The 13,845-nt window shown below is 42.9% G+C and overlaps 1 protein-coding gene across 1 annotated transcript; it reads right to left on the bottom strand.

The window, feature by feature from the left end:
• Positions 1-9,580: 9,580 nt before the first annotated feature.
• On the bottom strand, positions 9,581-13,572 carry LOC115116576 (ankyrin repeat and SOCS box protein 9-like). The gene is made up of 4 exons (XM_065014581.1): positions 13,260-13,572; positions 13,055-13,134; positions 12,591-12,698; positions 9,581-11,959 (listed from the first exon to the last, which is right to left on the bottom strand). The coding sequence occupies exons 1-4, from the start codon at positions 13,351-13,353 to the stop codon at positions 11,786-11,788; spliced, it is 456 nt and encodes a 151-aa protein (XP_064870653.1). The 5' UTR covers positions 13,354-13,572; the 3' UTR covers positions 9,581-11,785.
• Between the last annotated feature and the right edge of the window lie 273 nt (positions 13,573-13,845).

The following is a 13,845-nucleotide window of genomic DNA, read 5'->3' on the forward strand; positions in this document are numbered from 1 at the left end:
GGAAAAGGCTACCTAAGTATGATTTTCAATCAGAGACGACGAACGACACCTGCCTCAGATTGAGAACCATACCAGGCCAAACACAAAACCACAACATAGAAAAAAAACGAACAGACTACCCACCCAACTCACGCCCTGACCATACTAAAACAAAGACATAACAAAAGAACTAAGGTCAGAACTTGACACTACTGGGATAAGCACTAAATAAACTTCAGTTAGTGCTAAATACGGCTGCTAGAATCCTGACTAGAACCAAAACATTTGTTCATATTACTCAAGTGCTAGCCTCCCTAAACTGGCTTCCTGTTAAGGCAAGGGCTGATTTCAAGGTTTTACTGCTAACTTACAAAGCATTACATGGGCTTGCTCCTACCTGTCTTTCCGATTTGGTCCTGCCATACATACCTACACGTACGCTACGGTCACAAGACCCAGGCCTCCAAATTGTCCCTAGAATTTCTAAGCAAACAGCTGGAGGCAGGGCATTCTCCTATAGAGCTCCATTTTTATGGAATGGTCTGCCTACCCATGTGAGAGACACAGACTCGGTCTCAACCGTTAAGACTTTATTGAAAACTCATCTCTTCAGTCGGTCCTATCATTGAGTGTAGTCTGGCCCAGGAGTGTGAAGGTGAACGGAAAGGCACTGGAGCAACGAACCACCCTTGCTGTCTCTGACTGGCTGGTTCCCCTCTCTCCACTGGGATTCTCTGCCTCTAACCCTATTACAGGGGCTGAGTCACTGGCTTACTGGTGCTCTTCCATGCTGTCCCTAGGAAGGGTGCATCACTTGAGTCGGTTGAGTCACTGACGTGGTCTTCCTGTCTGTGTTGGCGCCCCCCTTGGGTTGTGCCGTGGCAGATCTTTGTGGGCTATACTTGGCCTTGTCTCAGGATGGTAAGTTGGTGGTTGAAGATATCCCTCTAGTGGTGTGGGGGATGTGCTTTGGCAAAGTGGGTGGGGTTATATCCTGCCTGTTTGGCCTTGTCCGTGGGTATCATCGGATGGGGCCACAGTGTCTCCTGACCCCTCCTGTCTCAGCCTCCAGTATTTATGCTGCAGTAGTTTGTGTCGGGGGGCTAGGGTCAGTCTGTTATATCTGGAGTATTTCTCCTGTCTTATCGGGTGTCCTGTGTGAATTTAAGTATGCTCTCTCTAATTCTCTCTTTCTTTCTTTCTCTCTCTCGGAGACCTGAGCCCTAGGACCATGCCTCAGGACAACCTGGCCTGATGACTCCTTGTTGTCCCCAGTCCACCTGGCCGTGCTGCTGCTCCAGTTTCAACTGTTCTGCCTGCGGCTATGGAACCCTGACCTGTTCACTGTGATTACTATTATTTGACCATGTTGGTCATTTATGAACATTTGAACATCTTGGCCATGTTCTGTTATAATCTCCACCCAGCACAGCCAGAAGAGGACTGGCCACCCCTCATAGCCTGGTTCCTCTCTAGGTTTCTTCCTAGGTTTTGGACTTTCTAGGGAGTTTTTCCTAGCCACTGTGCTTCTACACCTGCATTGCTTGCAGTTTGGGGTTTTAGGCTGGGTTTCTGTACAGCACTTTGATATATCAGCTGATGTAAGAAGGGTTATATAAATACATTTGATTTCATTTGAAAATGTCAGTGAAGACACTTGCCAGTTGGTAAGCGCATGCTTTGGGTACATATCCTGGTAATCCGTCTGGCCCTGCGGATTTTTGAATGTTGACCTGTTTAAAGGTATTGCACACATTGACTACAGAAAGCGTGATCACACAGTCCTTGAAAGTGGCAGCTTTAGCCTTTAGCTTGGTGCAGATGTTGCCTGTAATCCATGGCTTCTGGTTGGGAAATGTACGTACGGTCACTGTTGGGACGACATCGTCGATGCACTTATTGATGAAGTCGGTGACTGAGGTGGTATACTCCTCAATGCCATTGGATGAATCCCGGAACATATTCCAGTCATCCGCATCTGACCATTTCGTATTGAGCGAGTCACTGGTACTCCCTGCTTTAGTTTTTGCTTGCAAGCAGGAATCAGGAGGATAGAATTATGGTCAGATTTGCGATGTCAAAGTAGAGCTTTGTATGGGTCTCTGTGTATGGAGTAAAGGTGATCTAGAGTTTTTTTTTCTCCTCTGGTTGCACATGTGAGATGCTGGTAGAAATGAAGTAAAACCAATTTAAGTTTTTCTGCAGTCCCTGTCCACTAGGAGTGCCGCTTCTGGATAAGCATTTTCTTGTTTGATTATGGCCTTAGTCAGCTCCTTGCGTGCGATATTGTGATGACAAATAGATGGCTACGAATAACATAGATGAGAACTCTCTTGGTAGATAGTGTGGTCTACAGCTTATCATGAGATTTTCTAACTTGAGTCTTCTTTAATATTAGACATCGTGCACCAGCTGTTATTGACAAATAGACACATACCCCCGCCCCTCATCTTACCAGACGTAGCTGCTCTGTCCTGCCGATGCATGGAGAAGCCAGACATCTCTATATTATCCGTGTCGTCGTTCAGCAACGTCTCGGTGAAACATAAAATATGACCGTTTTTAATGTCTCATTGGTACGATAGTGTTAATCATAGATCGTCCAGTTTGTTTTCCAATGCTTGCACGTTGGCCAATAATACGGAGGGCAGTGGTAGTTTACCTACTCGTCTGCACATTTTTACAAGGCACCCCGCCCTCCTCCCACTTTTCCTCAGTTTTTTCTTCACTCTGATGGCATTTTTGCATTGTCTCAACAAAGCAGTATATCGTTTGTGTCGGACTGTTTAAAGAAAAAATCTTTGTCCATTTCGAGGAGAGCAATTGCTGTTCTTATGTCCAGAAGCTCTTTTTGGTCAACCGAGACCATAGCAGCAACATTATGTACAAAATGAGTTACAAACAATGTGGGGGAAAAAATAACACAGTTGTTTAGGAGCCAGTAAAACTGCAGCTATCCCCTCCTGCGCCATTCCCGTGGCAGGTGGATTGACAAGTGGGCATCAAGAGTCTCTCTCAACATACATCCTCCTTGACTGCTCTCCCTCTGCCCTAGAACCTAGATGCTAAAACCAGTGCCTGCTCTGATTCCCCCTGTGGTGTGGCAGGCCTCTGATGGTAGTTTATAGATACAGTGAGGTCAGGTGACTGTGATCCCTGTAAGGGGGTTAGTTATAGACATGGAGAGCCATAGGGACAATATGAATGGCACCTTCTCTGAGGCTTCTTATTTTATAGTCAGTTGATCATAAGCAGTATTTGGAATGAATGTGGTCACCATATTATCCATTATTATAGAAGGTAATGTTCCTCTCTGAGGACAATAAAGTAGAGCTAACCAAAGCAAAGTTTTCTCCCTTTACAGATTGGTTATGAAATAAAGGAAGGATGATAACCCTACTGTATTGTAAATTATAATTTTTCAGAGAGGTAATGGAAAGGTGATCTGTACTCTCAGAAACCATCATACTAGGTGGTGAGAGTCTGGGATTCTAGTCAACTTTCCACATTCTAAAATAAAAGATTAGGTATCAGAGATTGATCCACCTTTACCTTTTGTTTCAACATCTCCTCACTGTTCTCTCTTGGGTTATTATGAGGAATACAGTGGACCACACAAAAGCGAGAGAGAAGGCAATCAATATTGCAGTCTGGCTAAGTGTATAACCTCTCAAAGACCCACACTTCTGTGTCTCCAAGCATCCATTTCTCTCCCAGCGATTGGCTTTAGTTTGGCTTTAGTTTTCCTTGACTATCTTGATTCATGGCAAGGCCCTGGGACGGCATCTCCCAATGGCTTGATTGAACGCTGATTTGAGGGAGAATGGAATCGCCCGAGTGTAATCGTGTTATAGCATATTTATTCAGGAGAAATCCTTTATTGTGTCTAAGTATGGTACTGTGCTGTGTGTGTGTGTATTAAATATTTGATTAGGATCCCCATTATCAAGTGCTAAAGCAGCAGCTACTATTCCTGGGGTCGAAACCAAACATAAAACACAACATAATTGAGCAATAAGGGGTGTGGTATTTGGCCAGTATACCACGGCTAAGGGCTGTTCCCTGCACGATGCAATGCGAAGTGCCTAGATACAGACCTTATACCACGGATGTCAGCCAATCATTGTGCTCGAATCACCCAGTTTATAATACATAATACTAAACAAGTACATCACAAGGACAGAACTACATAGGTACACACACTATGTATTAACATATATTTACATAATTGTATGGATAGATGAACGCATAAATGGGTGTACGTATCATGGATGCATATTGACATTCGAGGCATGTTACAATATCCATGAACATTGTTTGAACAAAAATAATTCTGTTAATTTGGTATTCATTTAGTAAAACTAAATGAACTCTTGCTGAGATATAGTCACACCACTTCATCGATATCTAGATAGACAATGAACCCTGCTCTCCTTTTTTACATAAAATGCTGAGATATATTCACACCACTTCATTTATATGTAGATATACAATGGACCCTGATCTCCTTTTTACATAACACAAGTCCATGTGTCCACAGTTCCTGTTCTTTCTTCAAGTGACAGTAGACATATTCATTTATTTATGTACAAATGAATGCATAAAATCTCAAGTTCTCCTTTCTCGTATCTTTCATTTTTCAAGATATGGCACAAACAATCCCATCAATCAACGTTCACATTTGAGTGTTTGTCCTCTGTCCAAAGATGCTTGTGTTAGGGTGCCACCTATGGACCGAAAGTAGAAATGCATTGAGATATAACTTTTTTTTTTCATTTTATGGATGTACCCAAAATATCTGATTGGTTGGTCAGCAGGTATTGTTTCAGTTCTGTGAGGATCTGGAGACCATGGATTGAACTAAGTCTGGCTTTCCCAAAAATCTTCCTGATGGACAGTCGGCACAGCTGCATCAGACACTCGTGACCAGGCATCCAAAAAGAAACGGATATCATTTAGAAGACGTTTTCAGGGTTAGATGTTGTAAATGATACAAGAACAATGTAAATAGTACCAAAATCTATTACTATATCATGGTATCACAATGCAAGAACCAATAACCATTTCACAAACACCAACAAGTGTTTGTTGTGTGTGTGCAAATTTACAGCTGATCCCTGTGTGCCTATGGTTTAAATAATGGCGGACGGAAGACTGGGTGGTGCGGCATGTGCCGCTTCTCATACGAATGCTGTTATTTTATCTAAAACATCAGATGTACGCCGGCCCCAGCTAAGTAACTCATGCAAAGAGTTAAAGCGCAATTATGTGTTTTATCTCCAGTACTTTGCCATGATTGTCAGTTATGTAGCTGCTCTACTGATAATCTCAGTGCGTCCTTGCTGGGATGACGCAATAAATCTACTGCCTGAGAATATCAACACCAAACACATTGGTTCACCGTTCCACGGGAGCGGACAGTACACAGCATACCATAATGTTCTGAATAATGACCAAGTCTACCTCGCTCCCTATTCCACTGAACCGCTAAGGCGTAACAAACACAAGTCCAACATTTATCGGAAACTGTTAAACTACCTGTTCACTACCCTCCTGCTCTCTGGGGATGTGCAACTCAATGCTGGGCCTAACATCACCGAGCCAGCGATACTCACCGGAGTGGAAAGTAGTGGATGACCTCGCCCACTGATCGTTGCTGCTGTGGAAGTGGGTGAGCGCTATGGTCCCATGGTTTCTCTCGACTCACCCGGCTCCAGGATAGATTTGGACTTTTCAAACATACCCAAGTCACTATATGCGATCCCTGACTCTGCTTCTGGTAAGCAAGCTGTTTTAATTAGTTCCCCGCATCCAGTGCAGGCGGGAGGGATTGTTAATTGCACTACCAAACTGCCCCTAATCAAAACGGCCTAAACCCAGCCATCAGAAAACACCGAAAATGTAACCTTTTTCAATGTGTCAATCACTCTCGAGTCATCTGGGACCCATGTGCCTGGCTACAATGTTTTCAGGAGAGACAGGATTGAAGGAAGAGGAGGGGGTGTGATGATTTACATTAAAGAACATATCTGATGTTAACAAATTGAGGGGTCATGTGATAATGAACTAGAATGTATTGGCCTGAACGTTGCACTCTCTCCAAATGTCTTTTACCCTTATTGGATTGTACACCAAAAGTGTGTTTTTTGATCAGTTTAATAACATGCTTAGGGAATGTGATTTTTGGAAAGAGGTCATCTTAATTGGAGATTTTAATATAATTTAGGAAGACAAGTCTTGTAGGAAAACCCTCAAACGGATCACTAATACCGTTGACCTTACACAGCTAGTTAAAGGGCCAACCAGGGTGACTTGTTGCTCTAAAACACAGATTGATTTGGTGTTCAGTAATAAACCAGAGAGAGTAACTAAATCATTCAATATGGTTACTGGGCTATCTGATCATAATCTGACACTTGTAGCCAGAAAGCTGTCTAAGAGCAGGTTTAACCTCTACTGTTAGAAAGCCGGATCAACTAAGAATACCTAAGAGTGAATTAAACTTTTTTTTTAATTTAATTGAGGGAATTAACTGGAATCTCTTGTCCTATACAGACGTGGAAGCTGATAGTCAAGTTTTTCTATCCACAATCCAGACTACAATAAATGGTTTCCTCAAGAAAATCTAATCCAAGCCTGGCCAATAGAGCACTCTTCCTTGGCTATATGGAGAAATCTGGAAATTGATGAAAGAACGAGATGATGCTCTAAAAATAGCCCTAAGATCCAAATTGCAGCATGACAGACGTAGGTTTACCATGTTGAGAAATAAGGTGATGAAAGAAATCAGACAGGCCAAGGCAAACATTTTTATTAACATAGTTGGTGAAGCAAAGGGAAATTCTAAATTGATCTGGGATAATCTAAAAAAGTTAACAGGGAAAGACCGTAGTAACACTGCAAAAAGACTAGAAATCATGGTGAATAACAATCTAACACAGGATGCAGTCGAAATAGCAATAGCCTTCAATTCCTACTTTATTGACTCTGTCAGGGTGCTGACACAGAACCCCTCCACTGGTTTCTTGGGCTCAGTGCTAGTGAATGACGCTCAACCTGTCTTCATCATAAGGGAGGTTTCTGAGTCAAAGGTGAACAAGGTGATTAGCTCACTAAAGAACTCTAAAGCCAAAGATGTGTTTGGGCTGGACTCTACCTTTCTTAAAAACTACAAAGAGTCACTCATTGGACCCATTACTAAGGTCACTAACACATCTATTGGTCTGGGGGTGTTTCCAAGGGTAATAACGGCCATCTTTAAATCGGGCGACCCTGCTGATGTGAGTAACTACAAGCCCATTAGTATACTACCTGTGGTGTCAAAGGTTGTTGAAAAGTGTGTAGCAGAACAACTGATTGCCCACCTCAACAACAGCCCCTTCACATTACACTCCATGCAGTTTGGCTTCAGAGCGAAACAATCCACAGAAATGGCCAACTGCTTTCTTCTGGAAAATGTGAAGTCCAAGATGGACAAAGGGGGCATTGTTGGAGCTGTGTTTCTGGACCTAATGAAGGCTTTTGATACTGTTAACCATGAGATTCTCATCACAAAATTGTCCAAGTTCAACTTTTCCCCCGATGCCTTGAGATGGATGAAATCATACCTTGAAGGCAGAACTCAGTGTGTCAGAGTGAGCAATGAGCTGTCGCCCACTCTTTGCTATGATGTGGGCATGCCCCAAGGGTCAATACTGGGGCCCCTCCTGTTCAGCCTGTACATTAATGATCTGCCTTCTGTCTGTACTGGGTCTGAAGTTCAAATGTATGCAGATGATACAGTGATATATGTGCATGCAAAGAGCAAACAACAAGCTGCACAAGAACTCACTACTGTAATGGTCCAGGTTACAAAGTGGCTCAGTGACTCGTGTTTGCATCTCAATGTGGAAAAAAACTGTTTGCATGTTTTTCACAAAGAGGGCAACAGATGCTACTGAGCCAGATGTCTATGTGTCAGGGGAGAAGCTCCAGGTGGTATCTTATTTTAAGTACCATTGTCACGTTCTGACCTTAGTTCCTTTGTTATGTCTTTGTTTTAGTATGGTCAGGGCGTGTTGGGTGGGTTGTCTATGTTCGTTTTTCTATAATTTGGGATTTCTGTGTTCGGCCTAGTATGGTTCTCATTCAGAGGCAGCTGTCAATCGTTGTCCCTGTGTAACGGCGTTCGTCTGTTGTTGAAAGAGAGTCGGACCGAAATGCAGCGTGGTGGTTACTCATGTTACTTTAATAAAGAAAAAACTGAATGATACATGAAATAACTTAATACTACGAAAACAACAAACGGAACGTGAAACTTATTACAGCCTATCTGGTGAATACAACACAAAGACAGGAACAATCACCCACGAAATACACAGTGAACTCAGGCTACCTAAATACGGTTCCCAATCCGAGACAATGAGAATCACCTGACTCCGATTGAGAACCGCCTCAGGCAGCCAAGCCTAACTAGACACACCCCTAATCATTCACAATCCCAATGCTATAAAACCCCAATACGAACACAACACATAAACCCATGTCACACCCTGGCCTGACCAAAATATATAACGAAAACACAAAACATATTGACCAAGGCGTAACACCCTGATTGAGAATCATACTTAGGTAGCCTAGCTAATTTCCGATTTATACTAAATTGTTTAACTACAGAGGTAGCAAAACTGTACTTCAAATCTATGATACTCCCCCACTTAACATACTGCTTGACTAGTTGGGCCCAAGCTTGCTGTACAACATTAAAACCTATTCAGTCTGTCTACAAACAGGCTCTCAAAGTGCTTGATGGGAAGCCCAATACCATCATCACTGTTACATCCTCAGAAAGCATGAGTTCCTGAGTTGGGAAAATCTTGGGCAATACACCGACGCATGTCTTGTATTCAAGATCCTAAATGGCCTGGCTCCCCCTCCACTCAGTATTTTTGTTAAACAGAAAACCCAAACATATGGCAGCAGATCCACAAGGTCTGCCATCTCCCTTAAGGAAAAGCACCTTTAGTAAATCCGCTTTCTCTGTGAGAGCTTCCCATGTCTGGAATACACTGCCATCAGACACACATAACTGCACCACATATCACACTTTCACAAAATGCATGAAGACATGGCTAAAGGTCAATCAGATTTGTGATCATAATCCCTAGATGTGTATTGCCGCTTTCCATGTTGTCTGTAGCTTGTGAGGTGTGGAAACACTGTTGCTTTTATGAATTTTGTCTTGCTGCTTTTTGTTCTATGTTGCTCTGTCTGTATGCTACGCCTTGCTTGTCCTATGTTGCTCTGTCTGTATGCTACGTCTTGCTTTTCCCATGTTGCTCTGTCTGTATGCTATGTCCCTCTGAGTGTGCTCACTGCTCAATGATTGTCTATATTGTAATTGTTCTTAATAACCTGCCCAGGGACTGCGTTTGAAAATTAGCTGTCTGGTTAAAACCGGCACTTTTACTGAAACGTTGATTAATGTGCACTGTCCCTGTATAAAATAAACTCAAACTAAACTCAAACATATGTATGACGGGTTTAATTTGAAGTATACAAGCAGTTCAAAACACCAAAATTGTCACGGTTGTTGAAGGAACTGGACCAAGGTGCAGCGTAGTAAGCGTACATTTTCTTTATTAACTCAAAATGGCGCCAAACAAAACAATAAACACTACAAAACCAAACCGTGAAGCTCAACCGCTATGTGCCCTAAACAAAGTCAACTTCCCACAAACAGGTGGGGAAAAAGGGTACCTAAGTATGGTTTCCAATCAGAGACAACGATAGACAGCTGTCCCTGATTGAGAACCATACCTGGCCAAAACATAGAAAATCATAGAAACACAAAACACAGAATGCCCACCCCAACTCACGCCCTGACTACACCAAAAAAAGAGACATAAAAAGGATCTCTAAGGTCAGGACGTCAAAAATGTTGTGTATCAGATAGATCCATTGGGGGACTAGCTACCTCGTCTGTGGCCCAGCACTATTTTCTCCACGGGGCTGTTGCAAGAGGCCAGGTCCGGGGGTTGTTTGCCTGTGTGTCTCTGCTGCTGCAGTCAGCCCCATGCTCCAGCAGAACAGGCATCAGCCCAGGGTTGGACAGACGGGCTGCCGTGTTCAGAGGAGAGTCCCCATCCTTACTGCTGTTCACACTAGCACCTGACCAAGAGCGTATATTTATGGATATTGTGTGGAACATGTATGGATTTTGTATGCACAGTAAATGTCATATGAGTGCCTTAGGTGAATAAGCCTCAACCTACACTATACAATACTAGTCAACCCTCATTCCAGAGTTTTTCTTTATTTTTACTATTTTGTACATTGTAGTATAATAGTGAAGACATCAAAACTATTAAATAACACATGGAATCATGTAGTAAGGAAAAAAAGTGTTAAACAAATGAAAATATATGTTATATTTGAGATTCTTCAAAGTAGCCACCCTTTGCCTTGACAGCTTTGCACAACTCCCAAACTGTGGTAACAGTTTTGGGAAGGCCCTTTTCTGTTTCAGCATGATAATGCCTCCACGCACAAAGTGAGGTCCATACAGAAATTATTTGTTGAGATCGGTGTGGAAGAACTTGACTGGCCTGCACAAAACCCTGACCTCAACCCCATCGAACACCTTCGTGTTGAATTGGAATTCTGACTGCGAGTCAGGCCTAATCGTTCAACATCCGTGCCCGATCTCACAAATGCTATTGTGTCTCAATGGAAGCAAGTTCCCACAGCAATGTTCCAACATCTAGTGGAAATCCTTCCCAGAAGAGTCGAGGCTATTATAGCAGCAAAGGGGGGACTAACGCCATTATAATGCCCATAATTTGGGAATGAGGCGTTCCACACTACTGGTCATGTACTTGATGTGCCGTGGCTATCTTGGTAAAATGTATTATATACAGCAGAACCTTGTGATAGAAGCACATTGGTCAATGTCTAGTCCAGATTCTACAGTATCTAGACTAGATAAATGGAAGAGAATCCACTTTCATACCTAGCTGAAGCAATTTCTTCACAGTGCTCAGATGCTGATTGGTGCAGGCAGTGTAGAGTGGGGAGCCTGATTGGTCAGTGTGTTGATCAACATCTGCCCCGTGATGAACCTGAGACTCAATGCATTCTGGGTGACCTGGACAGAGATATCTTCAAGGAATAAAGAACAGTGCGTGGGATCTGCTTTGAAAAAGTGCTGACTGTATCTAAATCTAGGGAATGATACATCTCATTACACATAACAAATTAAATCAACGTGACCATGGCTTAACAAATTGCTCTTGCTCCTAAGTATTACAAAAAAGGAAAGATGACAGCATCTCCCATAAATTACTGCAACAACAGTACATTCTTAGGTAATGGTGCTCTTTTTTATTTTATATAAGCTGACACGTTTTGACTTTCATCTTTGTCAAAGTGCTATAGCTACTGTATATGAACCTTTGAGAGAAGAAAAACGCGCATCGTGATCCCTTCATTATGTTATTTTCGGCAACATTTTGTCATCTCTACGGGGTTTTCCCTTTACTTTTGGGGAAAACCGGGGAATTTATTGAAACTGAAGTCTGCACTGCAGTTTGTGCAGTCTTCAGTTAATCACGTGGCTACCTCCTTGGCTGACGCACCACTGATAGGGTTGCAAAATTCCAGGAACTTTCAATAAATTCCCTGTTTTTCCCCAAATCCCGGTTGGGGGTTTCCCGGAGTCAGAAGAGATTAAGCCGGAAATCTGTAACCTCCAACAAGGATTTCTAGAAAACCCGGGAATTTAGTGAAAGTTCCCAGAATTTTGCAACCCTAACCACAGAGGATCTGTCTATCTATTAGGAGTCTGTCCTAATAGGAGTCTGTCCTGGTGGATGGGGGAGGCTGAGAGGCTGTATCCTTCAGGTAAGGCTCCGTGCTGGAGGAGCAGGGTTACACAGGCCACGTGGCCCCGGGCACAGGCCTCTGACAGGGGGGTGGTCTGCTCCAACGTGGGGACGTTCACCTGGTACCGCAGACAACAACATGCACACATCAGCTCTACTGAACAGCTCTTATCTTACATCCAATACATCTTGCCGCATCCCTCCCATCCTATCAAAACCAACAAAAGTACTGGTGATAGCCTGCTGAGAAGGTTAACACTCCACTGTCTGTCACATTGTAAGCATACTACTGTGTCAGTGTGTCTAGGATTGGTAGTGTATACACTTACATGGAGAGTGCATGAGTGGTTTTTCGTTTTCGCTCAGTGCTTTCTTATAACTAAAATGTAGTAGACTATTTAACAGTTAGGTTTTTGAAATGTGACTTGTCACTCAGCGTACAGTTGAATTCAACAGTAGGGCTATTGTTGTCTACAGATTTGTGCTAATAATGTCAAGGTGGCAAGGATTGTGTATGATTAATCGCCTAATATCTTCATAATCTAACCCATATTCAGGGTGGTCTGCCTGTTCTTGGACTTTGTTTGTTATACATTGGGAGTGGTCATTTGTAGCTCAGTTGGTAGAGCATGGCGCTTGTATGATTAAATTCAATCAAACTCATGTCAATAAACATGTATACAACCTTGTGTTGTGTGAGTCTTAAAATCAGCCAGAGATGGTGCAGATAGAGTGGAATTCCTTACTCACATTTGCCCCATTTTCTATCAGTAACTTGGCACAGGCAGTGTGTCCCTGCAGACAGGCTCCATGAAGGGGAGAGACTCTTTCTAGAGTGGCCAGGTTGACACACGTTCCCTGTGACGAAGAAAGAAACGTGACAACAATAAAACATCAAAACCAATCCTATTCCCTCTGCAATTACCTCAATCAGCAATAGACAGACATTTTTACGCTTATTCAGAAATTCCACACCCATATTAAAATAGCTTTGAAATGTGCAGCATTTCTAAGATGTCCGTTGTATAATACTGTGCTTAAGTGATACATTCCATCTACAGTCCCATTCTGCAGATGATGGTAAGGCTACTGTTACTTTATAAACAGAAATAACAAATATCAGTTTAACTGACGCCTGCAGGCATGAGCTTGCATAATAACGGTTGGCTCCTTGCCAGTCCATATTATAACAGGCCTGGCTGTGCCTTCCTTACCTGAGCTATTAGGTTTCTCAGTGTGAGAACACGTCCATTGTAGGCTGCATCATGAATGGGGGACCAATCTGACTCAATATCTTACAAAATAAAAACAACACGCATAGGATCATTCACAGATACATACATAAATGAATTAGCCAAAGCATGGATATAGACAAGTGGATACTTTGTCTATCTCACCAAGCAGTCTACTACTACTCACCACTCATCAAAGGGTTGGAGAGAAACACAACAGATCCAGCCTGAGTTGCATTCTTCCTCTGGTTGTCACTGCTGTGTCCTGTGGCCTGTCTCATTGTTACCTACAGAGTTCCTCAATTCAGACAGCAGTCTAGTAGTCTGGCTGCACCCTCGGTTTTGTAACATCAGCAACTGGACTGTCACCTGTCGCTGGTGTCAAAATGTATATGTACCCGTCTGTCCCTGAACTGTTTTTGGGGTGTTTTTGGCATCAGGCCCCAACTCAGAGCCTGTGATGTCATTTCCCACCAGACTCAGAGTCTGTGATGCAGGAAGTGAGTTTGAATGCCCTGCTGGGCTGGTTTTTACAGTGCACATGGTGCTTATTAAGATCCAATGGTGGGGCAGAGAGAGTGGGTGGAAGCCTGTCGAGCAGGTTCGTAACTTGACACTGTCATCACAAACAGTCCACTCAAAGACAGACCATATAAATAATATACGGCAGTACAATAATGACAAGATGAACATTCAACTCTTATAAGACAGGTCCAGTATAAGAGAGAGGGAAGGAGGGGGCTTGATGAAGAAATATAGAGGGGGGAGAGGGG

This window comes from Oncorhynchus nerka, linkage group LG3, assembly GCF_034236695.1.
Source record: "Oncorhynchus nerka isolate Pitt River linkage group LG3, Oner_Uvic_2.0, whole genome shotgun sequence".
Lineage (NCBI taxonomy): Eukaryota > Metazoa > Chordata > Actinopteri > Salmoniformes > Salmonidae > Oncorhynchus > Oncorhynchus nerka.